The sequence below is a fragment of the Bidens hawaiensis genome, unplaced genomic scaffold, assembly GCF_021521415.1.
Source record: "Bidens hawaiensis isolate Kalapana, Puna unplaced genomic scaffold, B.hawaiensis_p1.1 tig00026825_1, whole genome shotgun sequence".
NCBI lineage: Eukaryota > Viridiplantae > Streptophyta > Magnoliopsida > Asterales > Asteraceae > Bidens > Bidens hawaiensis.
Window position 1 is genome coordinate 32,830 of NW_027494314.1, and position 22,290 is coordinate 55,119.

Here is a 22,290-nt window from a genome sequence, read left to right on the forward strand (position 1 = left end):
ACATACTTTAAAAAGGTTGATAAAAACAACTAAAAAGTTTGTGTGCTCGTTTTTCCGGATTCCCTTCAACTTATTTTCTCCTCGTTCATAGAGCTCCACCCAGTTAGCATGTTTATGTTTTACATCCAACATATTGGGATCTTATAAATTTAACCCATTATTAATTATTATCTAGGTAAAACCCACTGCGTTACGATGACACGAATTTGGCCGGGACCGATTACATTTATTTCGGTACCAGAGCGAAATCCAAAAAATAAATTAAAAATGCATGTATTTAAAACAAAATTCATAAAACTCGGGCGTTATGGCGGTTAGTCGGCGTAAGTTTGGTCGGCATCGGTTAGATTCGTTATGATACCAAACTAAACCCAAAAATTCGAAAAATGAACATATGTCAAAAAAAAAAAACCATAAAAGCCGATAAGACCAAGGCTTTGTTACGGCTAGTCGAAACGAATTCGGTTGGTATTAGTTAGATTCGTGATACCAGAACCAAACCAAAATAATAAATCCGTGAAATAAACATATCTAAAAAAGCACATTTTAAACAAGAATAATTCAAATAAAATATTATGAAAACTATTGTGGCACCGACCTTTTGATTTTTAACTATACTATAGTATAATATAATATAATATAATAATAAAACTCAAGATATCTAAATTTACACAAATAATAAAAGAAATTCTATAATGTAGTGATAAAAATCATATTATGTTTACTTTAGCCATCTAAATAAATACATAATAATATTTTCTACACTTTTTTCCTTCCGTAATCCCATTAATCTATCTATTTACAACCCCATACTCATATATTGTTAATCCATTTTTAAAAAGACCAAACCAGCAAAGAGACGCACGACAACCTAAACCATAGATTTACCAATCCAATTCTACACATTTCTTACATATTATTTTTACTAAATGTATCATTTTTCATGTTAAGCCAGGATATAACCGGCTGAATCAAATTCAAACGAGTTTTATCGCACAAACAATACAAACCGAAGAAAAAACAGACGCGATGGCATTTTCATAATTACTCTGAATAGGGTAACCACGCTTGTGCAAAATACAAGTAGAGTAATAATTAGTTTTCTCTACTTGTATTTTTGTTACAGCATGGTTACCTTATTTAGAGTAATTACGAAAATGCCATGACGCCCATTTTTTCTTTGGTTCGTAAAACTTGTTTCTTTTTGATATTTGACATGTGATGCAAGCAAAGATGGTAGTACTAACTGACTAACGTAGTGAGTGAGGCCCAGGTTAGTGGAGATACAGCTAGACTACCCACCCATCATTAACACCGTCCAATTGATAACGACACTCTCATACTCTCACCCTGATTTTTGGCCGATCATGATTCGCTTCGATTCTCATTATCATTATCATTATATATATAACCAACCCACCCGCTCCCATTGGACTGACTACTTGTAGCAGCACGCACTAGCAGTAAATTTAATTCAATTCCATTTAATACCCACCCTGCAAATAATATCCTCAAATTTAATTTAATTAAATTAATTCCTGACACCGCCGCCGTCGTGATTGAATTCCGGTGAGCTTATTATTATTATTATTATTATTATTATTATTATTATTATTATTCCAGCGCCGGCGAACGGAGAGTAAAGGGTGAGGTGCTTCCCACTAGCGAAAACGTAACTAAAGTCGGTATTTTGGCTTCTTGTGAAGTGGGTCTTGATCAAGATTCCATTTTTTTAATCTTTTTTTACATCCTGTACTCATCCGTGTTGTATTTGAAGATTGAAGGTGTTGTTTGTCTTCATTTGCTCTGCTCTGTTCAATTTCATCTTTTTCTTTCAAATTTCCCACATCTGTAATACCCATTGACACATGGTGAAATGCTCTTGCCACTAGACAGATTCATCCTACTATTAAACAACTTTCATCTTCTTGATTCCAATCCCACTTTCGTCTTCTATTTCTTCAGTTCTACTGTTGCATATTTCGATGGAAACTCGGGTTTTGGAGCTTACTGCAACTGGGTTTAATTTCTTTTGTGTGGTTTTACTGATCTTGATTGTGTTATGGAACAAGATTGTTCTGTATGTGAACCGAACCCGGGTTCGAAAAGAGGATGCTGAGGAAACTGGGACTAGGGTTTCTGTAGGATATGAGTTTTTGAATATTGAGATTGGTAAAGTGTATAACGCAGCAGTCTTTTGTTGTTTTTATGTTCTTTTGTTACAAACTGTGGTTTTATGCTACAATGGTGTGTCTTTGATTAGAAAGTCTCAACAAGGGGTAAGTTTAGAGCCTTTGTTGTTGCCTGTGTCACAGTTTATTGCATGGTTTGTGTTGAGTTTTTCGGTTCTTGATTGTAAGGCTAAAACCCTTGAAAGGTTTCCATTGTTGATAAGGGTATGGTGGGTTGCATCTTTTTTGATCAATTTGTGTACTCTTTATGTTAATGGGAAGGAATTTGCGGTTGAAGGGTTTAGATTGTTGAAAGTTTCAAGCTTTCTAGTTGATCTTGCAGCAACACCTGCTTTAGCTTTTCTTGGTTTTCTTGGGTTGAAGGGTGTGACTGGGATTTATGTGATTAGGGGGTCGGATCTTCAAGAACCGTTGTTGGTTGAAGAAGATGATGCAGGGTGTTTGAAAGTAACACCGTATAGTGATGCGGGTTTGTTTAGTTTAGCAACATTATCGTGGCTAAACTCGATTCTTTCAACCGGCGCGAAAAGACCGCTTGAGCTTCGAGATATCCCGCTTCTTGCACCCGAAGACCGTTCCAAGTTTAATTACAAAATCTTGAATTCAAATTGGGAACGGTTGAAAGCTGAAAATCAACCCTCGTTAGGTTGGGCTCTTGCTAGATCGTTTTGGAAAGAAGCTGCAAAAAACGCGATTTTTGCAGGATCATACACGCTCGTGTCGTATGTCGGCCCGTATATGATCACCGACTTTGTTGATTATTTGGGCGGTATTGAGCATTACCCTCACGAAGGCTACATTCTTGCAGGCGTGTTTTTTGTAGCAAAATTGATAGAAACTTTAACGACCCGACAATGGTATTTAGGGGTTGACATATTGGGAATGCACGTGAGATCGGCTCTTACCGCTATGGTGTACCGAAAAGGTTTAAGACTCTCGAGCTCCGCGAGGCAAAGCCACACGAGTGGCGAAATTGTAAATTACATGGCGGTTGATGTGCAAAGGGTAGGTGATTACGCGTGGTATCTCCATGACATATGGATGCTACCAATGCAAATCATTCTTGCTTTAGCCATTCTTTACAAAAGTGTCGGCCTTGCGTGTATTGCAACGTTATTCGCCACTATTTTATCGATAGTGATAACGATCCCGTTAGCAAGAGTTCAAGAAGAATATCAAGATAGGTTAATGGCTGCTAAAGATGATAGAATGAGAAAGACTTCTGAGTGTTTAAGAAATATGAGGATCTTGAAATCACAAGCATGGGAAGATAGGTATAAAGTAAGGTTGGAAGAAATGAGAGGTGTTGAGTTTAAATGGCTCAAAAAAGCGTTATATTCACAAGCATTTATTACTTTCTTTTTTTGGAGCTCACCTATCTTCGTGGCAGCGGTTACTTTTGGGACCTCAATCTTGATTGGCGGTCAGCTGACAGCGGGAGGGGTACTTTCGGCGTTAGCCACTTTCAGGATTCTTCAAGAGCCCTTAAGGAACTTTCCTGATTTGGTCTCGATGATGGCTCAAACAAAAGTTTCTCTTGATAGAATCACGAGTTTTTTACAAGAGGAAGAGTTGCAAGAAGATGCCACGATTTTGTTGCCACGTGGGATGTCTGACGTGGCGATTGAGCTTAAAGATGGTGAATTTCAGTGGGACCCGTGTGCTCCGAGGTCGACATTGTCTAATATTCAGTTGAAAGTTGAGAGAGGGATGCGTGTGGCGGTTTGTGGTAGCGTGGGGTCTGGGAAATCAAGCTTTCTTTCGTGTATTCTGGGTGAAATCCCCAAAATATCCGGTGAAGTAAGCTCTAACTTAATATTTGTAATGCCCTTTTGGTCATTTAATTTATTAATTTCTTAAAAAGTTAATTTTTTGTTTATGTTGTAATTGCGGTTCAGGTTCGGATTTGTGGTTCTGCAGCTTATGTATCTCAGTCAGCATGGATACAATCAGGAAATATTGAAGAAAATATATTATTTGGTAATCCAATGGATAAGGCTAAATACAAAAGAACACTTCACGCGTGTTCGTTAAAAAAAGATTTAGAGCTTTTTTCACATGGAGATCAAACGATTATCGGTGATCGAGGTATAAACTTGAGCGGTGGCCAAAAACAAAGGGTGCAGTTAGCACGGGCTCTTTATCAAGATGCTGATATTTATCTGCTTGATGATCCATTTAGTGCTGTCGATGCGCACACCGGATCAGAACTCTTTAAGGTTCGGGTTTAAGTGTTTGTGGTTTATTGAAAGTTTTGTTTTTTAAAGATTTGTTTAAGATGAAATATGGTTGTTTTTTCTTTCAGGAGTACATATTGACAGCATTAGCGACTAAAACAGTGGTTTTTGTAACTCACCAGATCGAATTTCTGCCAGCTGCTGACTTGATTCTGGTAAAAAAAAAACAGTTCCTTATTCGTTTGTTTTTTAAATACATTTGGTAAAGATGAATGTGGATCTTGCAAGTTAAGAAGTGTGGAAAATAAGGAAAGTAATTATTTGATGCATAATTAAGGAATAATAATAATAATAGTATTTAAACACAAAGGCTAATATACAGAAAGTTTTTGCTTATGACCAGGCCAATTTGGATTATATTTAACCTCTAATGGGTCAAATTAGTACAATAAAAAAACAGGGGATGAGTTAAAGTCGCCCAAAGTGTTCTTTTTACAATATAAAGCCTCTTAAATCGATTTATTAAAACTAAGGTTTAAAACTATTGAGATAATATAGTATCTGTAAATCTGTAATCATATTTGACATGCTGATTATTTATGAAAAAATAATTTCTTTGGAGAAAAGGTGTTTCGGGTCAACCCAATGTGGCATGTTTCACAGTCTTTTTAACATAAAATGTGAAAATGATTAGTCTATTTAGTTGTTGCAAAATATTAGCATAATTCCTTACATATGGTTAGGAACAATTATGTTAACAACAATAACATGATTAAGTTAGGTATTCTAGCTTGTGCCCTATATTAAGGGGCATTTAATGAGGCTAAATTTCTATTATCATTTTCTTGTTATTAAGGGGCATTTTCTTGTCTTATCCTAACAATGACAAATTTGGTATAATAACAAATTAGGAGATTTATAATATGCATTAAATGCTACTTAACATATGTTAGAAAACCTAATGAAATAGGCCTGAATACATGGTAACAAAATCATGTAAAGACAACTAACAAGACATTGGAGCAATACTATTATGATAATACAATAACTATAATACTATATCATATCCTGAGTTAGGTACCTCAGTAAATAGGGGATAATGAGATATGGTTTGGCAATCTTGATTTATTATTAATCTAGGGCTAAGTTAGGCATCATTAAATTAGACCATTTTTTTTTAAATTTTATTAGTATATCTTTTACATTCTCTGTTTTTATCATTGTCATTTTTTTATATTAGGTTCTTAAAGAAGGTCAAGTCATTCAAGCTGGTAAATATGACGAACTTATGCAAGCAGGAACCGATTTCAACACATTAGTTTCAGCTCACCACGAAGCAATCGAAGCAATGGATATATATAACCACTCAGATGATGAGACTGATAATGACCAAGACTTGATAAAAAACTGTGAGACAACCGGAACCAGTATGAACACAACCACACAATCTCCAAATGAAAAAGAATCGATCTCAGGCCAAAAAGCCCTAATAAAAGAAAAAAAGAAATCAAAACGCTCACGAAAAAAACAACTTGTTCAAGAAGAAGAACGAGAGCGCGGTAAAATTAGCATGAAGATTTACTTATCTTATATGGGTGCAGCATATAAGGGGTTATTAGTACCTCTTATTATTGTTGCACAAACATTATTTCAAGTTCTTCAAATTGCTAGTAATTGGTGGATGGCGTGGGCCAACCCGCAAACCGAAGGGGATACGGCTCGGGTTAGTAATTTGGTGCTGATTGCGGTTTATATGGCACTTGCGTTTGGGAGCTCGTGGTTTATATTCGTTAGGGCGGTTTTAGTGGCTACATTTGGTTTAGCAGCTGCACAGAAACTGTTTGTCAAAATGCTTCATAATGTTTTTAGGGCACCAATGTCGTTCTTTGATTCTACTCCAGCAGGACGAATACTGAATCGGGTGTGTTTAAAGTTTGAAACTTTTTTATAGTTTAGGTTCTTATTTTTAAAAGGGTTATTTTCTTTTTCATTTTGTTGATCTTTATGGGATTTTATGGGTTTGCAGGTGTCGGTTGATCAAAGTGTTGTTGATCTTGATATTCCTTTTAGACTTGGTGGATTTGCTGCAACAACAATCCAACTTCTTGGTATAGTTGGGGTGATGACTCAGGTGACGTGGGAAATCTTGCTTCTTATTGTCCCGATGGCGATCACGTGCTTGTGGATGCAGGTGAATATTTTCATCTTTAAATAATTTTGTGTAGAAGTGTAATTTCGACCCGTTTGTTCGTCAATAGGTTGATTTAGGCTATATTTTTATCTTTTAACATTTTAAACTGAGCATAGAGAACATGGTCAAAATGGGCGGGTCGGTGGGTTTGAGTCAAAACATGGTCGGTCAATATGGGTTCTTAGCAAAACAAGTTCGGGTCAAAATGGGCCGTTATAAAGAAGCTTGTACAATTTGTGATGACCCAAATGAACCCATATACAATTTGTTTGGGTTATTTTGATGACCCAAATGAACCCATATACAATTTGTTTTTACCCAAATCAACCCATTCTTTCAAGAATGGGTCATGATTTCCACCTATACTACAATAGAAATTGAGTAAACCAGATCAGGCCCGTTTGACCCGTATGCTCTTGGTTATGGGTATTTAATAACTTCTGATCTTGTTTAAAGTTGATTAGGAGGTTATCGGGTCAGCTTACATTTGCGTAAAGTAATGAACTAATAACATTTAAATTACGCTTTCTTTATCAGAAATACTACATGGCTTCATCAAGGGAATTAGTGCGTATTGTTAGCATCCAAAAATCTCCAATTATTAATCTTTTTGGGGAATCGATTGCCGGGGCAGCCACCATCCGAGGCTTCGGGCAGGAAAAAAGGTTTATGAAGCGGAATCTTTATCTTCTTGATTGTTTTGCCCGCCCGTTTTTCTGCAGCATCGCAGCTATCGAATGGCTCTGTTTACGCATGGAGTTATTATCAACTTTTGTATTTGCTTTTTGTCTCGTTTTATTAGTGAGTTTCCCGCGTAAAGCTATAGATCCTAGTAAGTATTTTCTCTATTTTCATTTATGTTATTATGGGTCCTTGTTAATTGATATGAACATAAAGATTAACCAATTTGACTTATTTATTATAGGTATGGCGGGACTAGCGGTAACGTATGGCTTGCAGTTAAATGCTCGTTTATCACGGTGGATACTTAGCTTTTGCAAGCTTGAAAACAAGATTATTTCTATAGAGAGGATTCATCAATATTGCCATATCCCGAGTGAAGCTCCACCCATCATTGAAGATAACCGCCCCCCACCCTCGTGGCCCGAGGAAGGGAAAATTGAAATTATAGATTTGAAGGTATTTTTAATATAATCTCTGGATAAGTCATGAATTTGTTGACATGCATAACATCTTGTTATTGCACGCCAACTTTTATAATTAGTCCTTAGATAATATTTATTGAGATTTATATGCTTATAAGATTGATTTTTTTATATATTTAATAGGTTCGTTATAAGGAAAATTTGCCTGTGGTGCTTCGTGGTGTGACATGTGAATTCCCAGGAGGGAAGAAAATAGGGATTGTTGGACGTACGGGAAGTGGTAAATCAACGTTAATTCAAGCATTGTTTCGACTCATCGAACCTGAAAGTGGTAGAATTGTTATAGATAATATTGATATTTCAACAATTGGGCTACATGATTTACGTTCTCGACTCAGCATTATACCACAAGATCCTACTTTATTTGAAGGGACCATTCGGGGCAACCTTGATCCCCTTGAAGAGCATACAGATCAAGAAATTTGGGAGGTTAGATATTTAATTTCAAATTCTTGGATTCTTAAAATATCAATGTTAAACATTCTTAAAATCTGTTATACAAGATTGATTATTTGCAAAATAAAAATGCAATAGTTTCATAAAAAATAAAGAGTTTTATTAAATTAGATCAACGCCATCAATCTGTATGTAATGATGACTATAATGGACAAATAAGTAATTTAAGTTGCAAACTTGAAAATAAAGTTTGAAATTTAATGTGTTTTATAAACGAGCTTATGAAATAGAAACTTAGTACTTCTAGCCACATATTTTGAACACAATAACAAATACAAACTGTGAAAGTGTTGAAGTATCTAAATTCAAATCGATGAAAATAAACACATTTTTTTTATGAATAGGCACTTGATAAATCTCAACTTGGAGATACGGTTCGTGAGAAGGAGCAAAGGCTTGATGCACCAGGTATTTTTTACATGTAATTGAATTATAATCTGAAAGCTGTAAATAATTAATGTAGGGTAGCAAAGTTTACAGGCCTGGTGGGTTGGGTAACGGGTCACAATGCACCTTTTTTGCTGAATGGGTCAAATTGTGTTGACCCGAAACATTTTTTTTTAATAAGTTTCAGTTTTTGTAAAAATAATTTAGGAGGTTTTATATATTAATACACTAAAAGTACATTTAAGCTGATGTCTTTTAGGTGACAATTTATGGTTCGGGCAGGGTTGGTGTATAAAATATGATTACAAAAATATATTATTTCAATAGTGGTCAAGTTTATTCTAGTAAAGTAATTTAAGAAGTTTTATGCATTAAAAGCACTTTTGACTTTTTCTTGGTTTGACTTATTTGTCTGGACCCATTTGACACGTTTTCTTTTAAGCTAATTCTCTATCATACCCTAGTTGACCGGTTAGAAATAAAACGTAAGCTGAATCGACCTGTTTATAAATGGGTCAAAATTGCCACTTTGTTAATATCATTTTTAGCAAAACAAAATAAAAAGATAATCTTTTTGAATTTATTTTTGTTATGCGATTCTTGCAGTTTTAGAAAACGGCGACAATTGGAGTGTGGGCCAACGGCAGCTTGTTTCACTTGGCAGGGCTTTACTGAAACAGGCCCGAATCTTGGTGCTTGATGAAGCTACCGCTTCAGTTGACTCAGCCACTGATAATTTAATCCAAAAGATTATTCGTCAAGAATTTAAGGATTGTACTGTTTGTACCATTGCTCACCGTATCCCTACTGTCATTGATAGTGATCTTGTTCTTGTTCTTAGTGATGGTACGCATTGACTTCTTTTGGTCAACCAAAATTATACGCCCCCCCATAAAAAGGACACATAATTTTCAAAGCTTTTGAAACGGTCAGGTTGAACTAGAGATGGTTTGAGCCAAAACAAGTTTTCCTTAGGTTGAAACAGGTCGGGCTGGCTTGACTTAGCACTTTCAGTCCTATAAGAATTAAGAAACTAGGCTGTCAAATATTATTTAAAAATTTACCATTTTGACAATTGAGAAAAAAAGACGCAAACAGGCTGGGTCATACTGGGTTGGCTTGGCATTTTTTTGTCCAATATATTCAATTTGTTTTATAAGTAAACTACCCTGTGAAATTTTATTACACAAATTACTGAAAGCAGCCTAATATTTGAATAAAATGACTCAGGTTTTATTTTTAAACCAATTTTTATATTTACTGTTTTGAGAATTAAGATAGGTTAAAAGACCGAAGCGGGCCAATTCACAGGTAAATGGGTCGAATAACCACCTATAGTAACTAGTTTAACCAAGTTCAACCAACCAAAGTTCTCTTTTCCTATTTTCTATTTTTAAAACTAATCAATACATTGACTATAATAATGAAACTATTTTTAAAAATTAATTTAACTTTTTTAAGGAACAATTTAGGATATGTAAACACTTTTGACTTTATTGACTGTTAACCGTTTTACCAATTAACTGTTTCATAAATTTAACTCTTCCTATCTAGAAGATTCTGCATTAGGTTGCTTGTTGATTAAGAAAACTTTTATCGTATTTATAAGAACAATGCTTTACGCGTGTTTTACAGGGCAAGTTGCAGAATTTGATTCTCCAACTCGACTGTTAGAAGACAGGACATCAATGTTTTATAAATTAGTAATGGAATACTCGTCTAGATCAAGTGGCATCCCGGATTTTTGATACAAATGATGGGCCCGGATACTACCTTTTAACCAAGAACCAAGGAAGTGGGACCCTACTGCATGAATCAAATCAAACTCAACCCTGCTTCTGTTTCCCGAGCTTCATGTTGACCAAAGTCAAAACCGGTGCCAGAGAGGTTTGTAACACGTAACGTGCCAAAAAGGTACATGCTAGCGAACAAAAACCGTTATGAATTGTGAGATTCACATGTTGTTAAATGTTGACATACTTTGTAACATAAATAATCTGGTTATGAAACCAGAAAGATAGTGTTATTTTTTGGTAATTATTAGTGAAAAGGAGCAATGGGAAACAATCTTTTTTCTATCAAGTGCATTAAGTTATGTTTTTAAAGATGATTTTAGTCATAATTCTTCAAAATGGTCCTTCATGAGGAGATATTAGACTTAGTTTGAATAGCTTTTGCAGTGATTATCTAACAATTTTCTAATGGTTTTGTTGACTTGACTTTTAAGAGGTTTTCTTCAGCCCGGAATTTGATTGAAGCGATAACGGTACTCAATTTTTGGGTTGTTTCGTGTTGTTTGTATGTAAATACAATGAGCAGGTTTTGTTACTAACATTTGATTTTTTTAATGCTATATTAGAGGGAGATGCAGTTTTATATGGTTTTAGGTTTTATACTTTTATGTTATGCTGGCTTTAGTTGACTTAAAATAGTCAAAGGGTAGGATTGATGGCATGCATGATTTGTTCTGGGCTATATCCACTTCATATATTAATAATTTTGTAGTTTGGTTCTAGAGGTAAATTATGATAGTACTTAATTTGTTTTATGTGGGATGCACAATGTCTTAAATATGTGAGATTTAGTAAATTTAAACTGTAATCAAGTCTCTAAAGTTATCAAGAACATATTTGATTCTTATATAAATAAAATATTAAATTATCCACTTTATAGAGTCATTGACAAATATGTGATGTACATGCTAAATTGAAATTACACTGATCCATTTGCTTAAAACCCAAATCAAAGACGCATCACTGTCTATTTGTTCTCTCAACTAGTGTTTTACGCGGCACATTGCGCCAGGCGATTGGGATCTATTTTTGTACCTGTCTTGTTGCGGTGGTGCACTGATGTGGATTCGCTTGTTATGGGTTAAGTTTGTTAAGACACCCAACACTAAATTTAAAGAAAACTAATTTCTACATTAACACATGAAACAGTAACAATGCTTGTATAGCTAAAATTAAAATACTTAAAGTTCGTAACGGTAGCAGAATTAAACCCAAAAAATAAATTCGTCAAATTAACATATAAAAAACTTAAAATAGTTAAAATGAAGTTTATTTGGCAAGTAAAACCCGAACATTGAAACTGGGCGTCGGAAAACCCGAGCGTTAGAATAGCGAGTAGAGGCGAATTTGGATAGCCTTGTTCGTTACGATATAAACAATGTTGGTAAAACCCAGTCGTTAAAACCCAAAAAATCAAATTCATCAAATTAATGTATAAATGATTAAAAAAAATTTAAACGATGTTTGTTCAGTCGGTAAAATTCAAACGCTGGTAAAACCCGAGTTTTACGGTCCTCGGTGAGTCAGTAGAATTTGTTACGGTACCGAAACTAAAATAAAATGGTCGGTAAAACTCGGGCATTGGCAAAAACAAGAGCGTTATCGGTCCCTGCATTAGCGGTGGTAAAACCCAAGCGTTAGCGGTCCCGAGCATTTCGACGGTGAGTCGACACGAATTCAATCAATTTGGTTATGTTCGTTACAAAACCCAAATTAAAACTAAAATAAAAAACATAAAAGTTGGTTTTGTCCAATGATGTTCTGCCATTTGGTCCAATAGAAAGTCAAGCGGCACCAGACTTTTAATTCGTTATATAGTAATAATACGCAATAGGTAAAATTTGATTGGTCACGCAATCACGCCTTACAATTACAAACCTCAACATTTTTACACTATAACATGCTTAGTAGGACACAAGAACTTTAAAACTTGCATCAAGATCATTGTTTATTTCTTTATTATGATATATTCGACAACTGTCTTTCTGCTGATTTGTAAGTAAACTTGTTTGTTGCGTTGAAGAAATTTGGATATTTTTGTAATGTTGAGCATTTGTGGTTATCTTTGAAAGTTCCAACTTGGCACATCCATCCTAGTGTTTTTCATATGTCATTCACGATCTTTACATACGCATCTCACCTCGAAGGCTTAGTAGCAGGTCTTTGATTATCTATGTACTTTTGATTCAAAACACTCCTCAAACATTTCATCCATAACTCCACATGTAACTCAACCTTGTCCTTAGAATGCTCACATGTATATAATATGCTAATGTTTAGGTTTTGAGATTGAGGTATCTGGATATGATATTGATATTGGATTAGACCTAAGCCAAAATCTATTACACGTCGCCGTCTTTGAGATTTCCAGTGCTAGATACAAGTACTAAAAAATGGCCCTTGTATTAAAAAAAAATCTCAAAAGATCGACGATAATATGCCCAAACTTTATTAGAGTGTTTAATGTTTTATAGACTTGTTCAGACTGTTTTGTTACCACAGCCCTCCAAGCAAGACTCTATTTTGTATCATTCACCAAGTTATTGAATATGAATACTTATAAAATGAAAGAATAACATGTTTCACGAGCATTAATAAGTAACACGAATGGAGTCCACATGCGTATCAACCTCGATAAGTTGATACAACGTTGAATATGACAAAGAGGTACACGAGGATAAATTTAATCGTAGGAAGAAAAGTTACTACACCAGGGCTGTCTCCGAGGATTTAAATATCTCGGCCGAGCTGAAATAAAAAGACCCATAGTCTTAACGAGTAACGAAATATATAGCTGTACAAAATGACTATCTTACCATCTGAACTAATTTATGCTGAATGAAATGTATCTATTTGTTTAGAACCCTGAACGATAAATAGAGTATAAAAAGAAAATACAAAACATAATAGAAAATCCAAATTACACATTATTACTTCAAAATCCAAGAAAATCTAAATAGAAGTTAATACTTCACATACAAAATTAATTTTATTAATTTGAAACTAGTTGAGTAGCTATCTCGTCACGCAAAGAAGTCATATACTCAATGCCTTGTGAACCCCATTCTATGTCGTGAACGAACTGGCCATCACTTTCTCCACCTTGTATATCAAAAAAGATAGTGTTCTCATCGTAGTCCATAAATAATCCTGAAAATTTGAGAAAGCTAATAAAATGTCAGTAAAGAGCATCAGTTAATTTAACCATGATTAAGAATGAAGCAAATTAGACACTTAAGACTAATATTAATATTCAAGTTTCAGTCTCCTAAACTGGAAAAGAAGTTACCTGAATATCATGATAAGTTTTCATTTAGGTTTTGAATCGAATTTTCACATGCAACTTGTACAACCTACTTTTATAAATTGAATCAAGGCAATTTGAGTCTTAACTATGTTATTTGGACCGGAATCAACTAAAATTTATGTTTTTAATGGATTAGATTAACCAAAATAATTATGAATCTGTTTGTTGTTTGTGTTCGAGTTGTTGTTTAAATATGGTTGCCTTCATCTCCGCTGTTAAACAATTTCCAGTTCTTTTGTGTTTTCAAGTTTGTTTTGTTTGATTAAAAATTACGCATTTTTAGTACAGGAATCAGAAGAAATAGGTTCAATAATTGTCTCCGCAACGAATCGGATTAATCTAGAAGTGGCTCTAGCGGCAGATCAATTCCTTCCCTTGCTCTTCTGACTAAACTTAATTGTCCGATGCAAAGGTATACACTTTGGTTTCCTTTATTATCTTTTTGTAGACACTGATTTCAATTAATTTAAAAATATAGATATAGTTATAAACAATATAAACAACATTTTCTTGATGTGATCTTTGTTACTATCCAGGACTTTGTTGAGTAATTCAAACTAACTTGGTTGCCCCTTATCCAACAAGATGAACTTAACAAGGTGTTTGTTTATTCATTTGAATATTGAATATAAATATATAACATTCTATGATTATTTTGGAATTCTAATAAAAGTTCGTTTTTGTTACAATGAAGACCAATCAAGACAAGTGGAGGTACTTAACATGTTACGAATGAAGTTGTGCAACAAATTGAATTATTTGATCATGTAAGTTTGGTTTAGTTTTATCAGTTTTTGGTTTCGGTTTGGTTTTAGCTTTTTTTTTTTTAATAATTTTGGTGTTTAGCATTATTTTGGTTTTGATTTTTCCTGCTTTTTTTTTTGTTTCGATTTAACATTTCCTTTTCTTTTTGTTTTTGGGTTCGCTTCGATCACTGAGCTGCACACCTGTTTGTTCCTGCAACACATACATTTTCTTTATTTTTATTTATAAATGAATAAATCTACTATTTATATGCAATTCTTTATTTTTATTTATAAATGAATAAATCTACTATTTATATGCAATGTATTGTATAACAGTTTATTTATTGTCATAAACTTTTACATACTTGTATATTAAATAGATAGAAAATACCATTTTCATAATTTTAACATAAGTTGTTTATTTTCAGTTATATGGGCTATGCTATGCATTGGTTTCGGTTCAGTTTTAATTTTTTAATTCTCATTTCAGTTCGTTCCGTTTTATTCGGTTGTTTAGATTTGTTTTGGTTTGGTAAGGGTTTGGTATTTGGTTCTGTTAACAAGAATGTTCTTAACCTCAAACCCACTGACTTACGACTTGGGTTGTCTGGTTTATGTCAAGATTTGAAAGACATTTCATGCAAAACAGTCCTACAAAGAACAACGTTGTAGGAGCTAAAAGAGTGTTTTCGAATACCAAGTAAGTTTTCATCAAAGTCCTAGAATTTACAACTAATTTGAGTTTTTTGAATTGCATTATAATATGCTTGTTTATTTGTTCATATAAAGAATTATGAGCTTTTTTTGGGTTATTTGTTCATAATTTTTCCATTTTAATTTCGGCTCGGTTTTGTATCGGTTTGGTATACTTTTATCAGTTTTCGGTTCGGTTGGGTTTTAGATTTTTTTTTATTTTCTTTATTTTGGTGTTTAGCATCATTTTGGTTTTGATTTTTCCCGGTTTTTGTTTTGTTTCGATTTAACATTTCTTTTTATTTTTGTTATTGGTTCGTTTCCGTAACATTTTTTTAGTTGTTGGTTTTTGCATCAGTTTTTTTGGTTTGTGTTTTTTTAGTTTCATTTTAGTTTGGTTTTAATTTATTAGCTTTTGGTTTCGGTTCATTTTTCATTTTTAAAGTCTCATTTCAGTTCGTTCCGGTTTATTCGGTTGTTTAGATTTGTTTTGGAGCTTTTTTTGGGTTATTTGTTCATAATTTTTCCATTTTAATTTCGGCTTGGTTTTGCATTAGTTTGGTTTAGTTTTATCAGTTTCTAGTTTCGGTTTGGTTTTAGTTTTTTTTTTCCTTTTTCTTTTTGTTTTTGGGTTCATTTCGGTCACTGAAACTGCACACCTGTTTGCTCCTTCAACACATTCATTTTCTTTATCTTTATTTATAAATTAATAAATCTACTATTATATACAATGTATTGTATAACAGTTTATTTATTGTTACAAACTTTTACATACTTGTATATCTAATAGATAGAAAATACCATTTTCATAATTTTAACATAAGTTGTTTATTTTCAGTTATATGGGCTAGCTTTGCATTGGTTTCGGTTCAATTTTCATTTTTTAAGACTAATATCAGTTCATTCTGGTTTATTCGGTTGTTTAGATTTGTTTTGGTTTGGTAAGGTTTTGGTATTTGGTCCCGTTAACAAGAATGCTCTTAACCCCAAACCCACCGAATTACGACTTGGGTTGCCCGGTTTATGATAAGATTTGAAAGACATTTCATGCAAAAATAGTTGTACATTATGTTTAAGTTCATTTTGATGAATGTATTATGTATGTATTCACTTTTATGCATATTTAAAGTCGGGTTTAATGTAAAATTTTAGTTTCTTTTCTTGTAAATGGTTAGTTTCTCTTTACTGAACATTGTATGATGTTGAATATGGGACACCTAAAACGCCATTCTTATAATACAACATGAGTTCATATTAGTTTCAATTATGTAAGTGAAGATACACTTAGGTCATGTTACTAAAACAACTAATTAGTTACGTTAATGGTACCGAACCGAAACTCTACCACCGAAATCCTGTCCTTCCCCGCTGCAACACGCGGGCTTCAAAGTAGTTGTAAGTTTATCACAATAGTCTGGCCCACCATCAGCAGAGTATTCAGTTTCAAGAGTCCATTTGGTATAATCACATGAATAGCATACAAACATTAGAAAGCGTTTCACCTTTTATCTTTTACAGTTGAATATTTGCATACTTATAAAAGTTCTTTTGTTTGTCTCGGGTTCTTCAAGGAATTCATTATTATGTAGATACTTACATATACGCAGTTGCAAATATGCTTTAAGTTACACTTTATTTGCTGAAAATATTGATGATAGAAAAGGCATAACCTGCATTAACAGGATCTGCATCAAGAGGCTATGCTGTTGGTATCCCAATGCTTAAGGCAATGTTGTAATATAATAAATTTCTGTAAAGTTTTGATTGTCATTCCAGTTGCATTCCCCGCACAGTCATACCTGTCATGCTATTTGTATAAACATACCTGTATGTTTAACTCATACGCATCTCTATTCTCAGCAAAATCAATTACTGAAACCCCATGTCAAATGTCTATCAGAGGGTGAAACTCCAACAAAATGACTCCAAAAAGTAAAGAAACACCATAATGGCGACCAACTTCTTCTTCCTCTTCCTCTTCCTCTTCCTCTTCTTCGAATTTTGAGATGGTGTTAACTAAACCATGTCTACTATTTTTAGTATTTTTTAACCACTGTCTAATCTACTTCTAATGTTACACCATTGCCTGTTACGGACTCGAATCTCGATCTTGGGCAGGGGCACCATTTTGCGCACGTGGATATCGTTAGGCCAAAAGCCCTTTGATTACTATGTTTAGTTAAGTTAAATATATGCCCCATATATATGTTTTTAATCTTAAACCAAATTGACCCGGTCAGGTCGAAAATTAAGTCAACAACACTTTCATCCACTTTAAGGTGTTTAAATATGACTAAATGGATGCCTATAGTTTAGGTCAATACCGTCATTTGAAGCCCGCGCGTTGCGGCAGGGACGCAACGTCTCTGAGTCAACCGAAGCTCCAAAATACGAGGAGATGGCAGAAAAGACGGAATTGCCCTCATCTACACTGGCTGAAAACACACCAATTCAGGTTAGTTGTTAAGTTTACAACTTACAAATAAAATCTTATTGTATTTAATTTAATTTAATTTGTTGGTTTATGTTTATTGATATAGTGTTCACAGAACCGAAAAACTCTAAATCAAGGACAAAAAAACTTCGGACAATGAAGATGATCCGGTTATGGTTAAACTGACACGTGCAGCTGCTACCGCCATCTCAGCTGCTGCAGTTAACGCCAAGTTTTTAGCGGATCAGGAAGAAGACCATATTCGCCAGCTGGCAACATCATTGGTAGAAAAAACAGAGGAGGTGTCAATAAACTATTGGCTAAATTTGCCACATCATATAGATTATGTAATAATAAATTTATACTACAGTTGCACAAGTTGGAGACAAAGCTGGCTTTTTTTACCGAGATGGATGGTGTAGTATCACGGGCCCGAGAACAATTAGAAAGGTCAAAACAGAGACTTTACCATGAATGGGCCCAGATAATCTCAACCCGTTTCGGATGTCGGGTGCTGCTGGTTCTAGGCCCATGGCGGGACATCCATTCCAAAGACTTCCAAATCCAAATGCAACTCCAAATCCGAATCTGAATCCGAATCCAATGACCATGACCCCTCAAAGACCACCACTTTCGAGGCCCATGATGGGACCCACACCTTTTTCTAACCCAATGAACAGGTGCAGGAAGCAACCAAGCAATGAGGTAATTGGGCCTGCGGATCATGTGAGTGGTAGGCAGTGTGTGTGGGTGTGTTATTTAGTTATAAGGACAACCTACGGTTTATTTGGACTTAATTATTATTATTTTTATCTTAATTGGTAGGCATTGTATGTTGTATGGCTACATAAAGTTTTTTTAATCTTAGGGTTGTAGTGTTTGTAAATTTGTAATTTTAGCTAAGTAATTAACTTAGCAGAAGAATTTGATCAGCCTTCCTATACCGTAGATGTCTTGCAGGTATCTTCACAAAACAAAGATATACCAGAAAGTTCTTCTCCTGACAGCTGACTGCAAGAATAGTATACCTGAGTAAGGATGTTTTTTATCCTACTTATTTACTCTTAGATTTTATAAATTTAAGACAGTATTTGTGGACCTTGGCGAGAGAAACTTGGGTGAAGAAAAGGTATTAGCTTTTGATAAACAAATGACAAACAATATCATTAACCATTGCACAAAGTTAACTCATACCGATTGCATCCCCGTCAACGCTGCAACGCGCGGGCACACCTACTAGTATATATATATATATAAAAACCAAAATCCTATGTGTTACGATGTGGTTGCTCCCTCCTTTTATGGAAGCCACCAGATTGCTTAATTTTTAAATGGAGGCCTCTCATTGATTTAACCCAAATTCATGGGTATGAGTCTTACCAAAACCAGATAGCCTTAAACGAGTTATAACATCTCATTAAATTAAAAATTAATCTTACCAATTATTTGATGTGAAAATCCTATAAAATAGGGATATACTAAAATTTAATATCCAATTTAAAAAGAAAAAGATATTATTTATAATTAATAAACGATTTTATAGTAAAAAACATAAGTGGGTCATGGGTCACCAAATCCAGATAGCTTTTAAACGGATTATAACATATCATTTATTTATGAAACTCTTTCATCATCAAACCCTAAGTATATTATTAACTTTCTTACAATAAAAAAAATTAAAATCCCAAAAATAAATATTAAAAAATAAAAAATGTAAAACAACCATTCTCTCAAGACATCAGATTGCTTTATTTGTAAATGAAGGCTTCTCACGCATTTGACCCGAATTCACGGGTAAAGGTCTCACCAAACCCAGATAGCTCTTAAACGGGTTATAACATCTCATTATATTAAAAATTAATCTCATAAAATATTTGATATGAAAATCCTATAAATAGAGATATACTAAAAATTAATATCCTATTTTATTTAAAAAAAGATATTATTTATAATTAAGAAATAATTTTATAATAAAGAAAATAAACGGGTAATGAGTATCACCAAACCCAGATAGCTTTTAAACCGGATTATAACTTATCATCTATTTGTGAACCCATTTTATTATCAAACCTCAAGTATATTAATTATTAACTTTCTTAAAATAAATAAAATTAAAATCCAAATAGACATATATAAATATTGAAAACGAAAATGTAAAACAACCCCCGTAATACGGAGGATAAAATCTAGTATATATATATAGGGGTGAGATCAAGTGAAAACTCATCTTAAAGAGAAAACTTAAAAACTCCTAAAAAACTATTTTTAATATTTTTTTTTGAAGTTTCTTTTTTTTTTCCCATTATTCTTATATGTTGTTATTGGTTTAAAAAAAAAACCTTGTCTGAAACCTCGTTGATGAAGTGCACATGTGTAATAGAGTGCATTGCATATATACAAAAGTGTTGTATTGCATAGAATACTGATGTGCTAAAAGTAGTTATTAATTTACTAACTAAATAAACGCTAATCTAGACACTAAGTAATAATTCTAGACTCTTAACTTAACTAAAACTACTAACCGACAAGTGAACCGGTCGACTCTAGTACAACTAAGTAAGTCTGGATATCGAACCCACAAGACTCTTTAAATTACGTTAACTAGCTAAATTTAGACTTAACTACAGACACGACTATTTATCTATTATTATTAGAGGGTTTTACTTAAAAACTAAAATTAAACTAATTAATAAAACTAAAGACTTAAAAAACGACTTAACCCTGTACTTAATTCAAATGATGACAAGATAGTTTCCTAGGCTAGAATCCCCTAAATTTCAGTTATGAATTAACCCGGGATCATACTTAGTAATGAAACTGGGATCGTAAAATAGACGCTTAAGAGAAAACCTGAACAAGACCCTTGACTCTTCTCAAGAGACACATATGGATTTCTAATAAGTTTTAACGCACACCAGTATTAAAAATCAAGTTTCCTTACGGTCACCTAATTGATTACAAACTAGTTCCTTTATACGAAATCCTACCTTACAGCGCGGAAATCAAAGGCAGTCTAATATATTCAATTGACTCGATAGACAAAGTTAACCGATCAAACCTAGACGGACTTCTTACGAAGAACTAAATCTAGCAATCCTGATCAACAAAGACCTATGATGTGCTAAAAGTAGTTATATAAAAACACGCTAATCTAGACACTAAGTAATAAATTCTAGACTCTTAAACTTAACTAAACTACTAACCGGCAAGTGAACCGGTCGACTCTAGTACAACTAAGTAAGTCCGGATATCGAACCCACGAGACTCTTTAAATTACGTTTACTAGCTAATTAGACTCGACTACAAAACACGACTTATTATTTATATTTGTTTAAGGGGGTTTTTATTTAAAATACTAAATTAATACTATAATTAAAACTAATTAAGAAAACAAATAAATTAAACGAAAACAAAGTTTGTTATGAAAATAAGTTGATGATGAGAAAACTACCTAGGCTAGACTCCCCTAAATTTTGGTAATGAATTGACTCGGGAAAATATTTAGTTATGGACTGGGATCGTAAAATAGACACTTAAAAGAAAAACCAAATAGGACCCCTGACCCTTCTCATGAGAAAGCCTATGGATTTCTAACAAGTTTTAACGCACACCAGTATTAAAAATCAAGTTCGCTTACGGTCACCCAATTGTTTACAATTTAGTTCCTTTATACGAAATCCTACCTTACAGCGCGGAAAACAAAAACAGTTTAATATATCGAATTGATTCAATAGACAATAATTAAATAATCAAACCTAGACGGACTCCTTACGAAGAACTAAATCTAGCAAGATCAAATAATAAAGATCTATCAATAACCTAGCACCTTACAGATTTAGGTTAGCAGCACACTTAGGTTTAATTAATTAATAATTATTATTCCTATGATCTTAATGCATATCAATCATAAAATAGTCAAAAACACAAAGTAGATGACCTAATAGCAACCTATCATAATGACAAACAATAATCTAGGCAACTATGGAATAATAACAATTAATCAAACAATCCTAAATATCCATATGCATCAATTTAATATGATTAAACCTTTTACTAAATCATAAAAATCATAACGATAAATAAATCCCAAATCAAAACACAACGTCAAAATAGGTTCATCATAAGCCTAAGCAGTCTATAATTTTTAGCCTAACATCATAAAATAAAACAAAACAATAATAAAGGAATTCATGGTGGAAAACAAAAGAAACGAAAGATTAAAGGCGATAAAACCCGTGGTCTTCGTTCTTGGATGATAAGCACGCCACCGTATGATTCCAAGCCTTCAAAACCTCCAAAAGATCACCTCTTGAGCTCCAAATTTTGTTTATGGCTTTCAGGTTATTCTTAGGGTTAAGTTTATGGGTGTTTATATAGACTTTTAAGGCCCATAAACTTAAAATTAGTAGAAGATTCTGTAAATCTAAGCCCATAAACTTAATATTTGTAGAATATTTTAGAAAACTGAGCCCAAAGTCTTAATATTTGTAGAAGATTCTAGAAAATTGAGCCCAAAGTGCCGCGCGACGGGCCTTCTTCCATTTTGCTTGTTTTCGCCCTCTTTTTGACATTATTGAAACCCATAACCTAAAATATTCAAATAAATTAGTAATATACAAATTCTAATAAAAACCGAACGAAAACTAATAAAATATTATATTAAATATACAAGGGATTTATATATATTTAGACCTATATAAACCTATCAATAACCTAGCACCTTACAACTATTTAGGTTAGCAACACAC

The 22,290-nt window shown here is 33.5% G+C and overlaps 1 protein-coding gene across 1 annotated transcript; it reads left to right on the forward strand.

Annotated features, from left to right (window-relative positions):
• The first annotated feature begins 1,973 nt into the window (after positions 1 to 1,973).
• Positions 1,974 to 10,637, forward strand: LOC143574037 (ABC transporter C family member 5-like). Its single transcript, XM_077058765.1, has 11 exons — positions 1,974 to 3,992; positions 4,091 to 4,411; positions 4,498 to 4,584; positions 5,610 to 6,290; positions 6,396 to 6,560; positions 7,098 to 7,392; positions 7,486 to 7,700; positions 7,850 to 8,155; positions 8,527 to 8,590; positions 9,176 to 9,415; positions 10,205 to 10,637. The coding sequence occupies exons 1-11, from the start codon at positions 1,986 to 1,988 to the stop codon at positions 10,315 to 10,317; spliced, it is 4,494 nt and encodes a 1,497-aa protein (XP_076914880.1). The 5' UTR covers positions 1,974 to 1,985; the 3' UTR covers positions 10,318 to 10,637.
• Positions 10,638 to 22,290: the final 11,653 nt, after the last annotated feature.

Excerpts from the sequence above, each read along its gene's own strand:
- LOC143574037 (XM_077058765.1), top strand. The coding sequence starts at position 1,986 with ATGGAAACTCGGGTTTTGGAGCTTACTGCAACTGGGTTTAATTTCTTT. Across the intron at positions 7,701-7,849 it reads TTGAAATTATAGATTTGAAG|GTTCGTTATAAGGAAAATTT; the intron begins GTATTTTTAATA and ends TATATTTAATAG. Across the intron at positions 8,591-9,175 it reads GCAAAGGCTTGATGCACCAG|TTTTAGAAAACGGCGACAAT; the intron begins GTATTTTTTACA and ends CGATTCTTGCAG.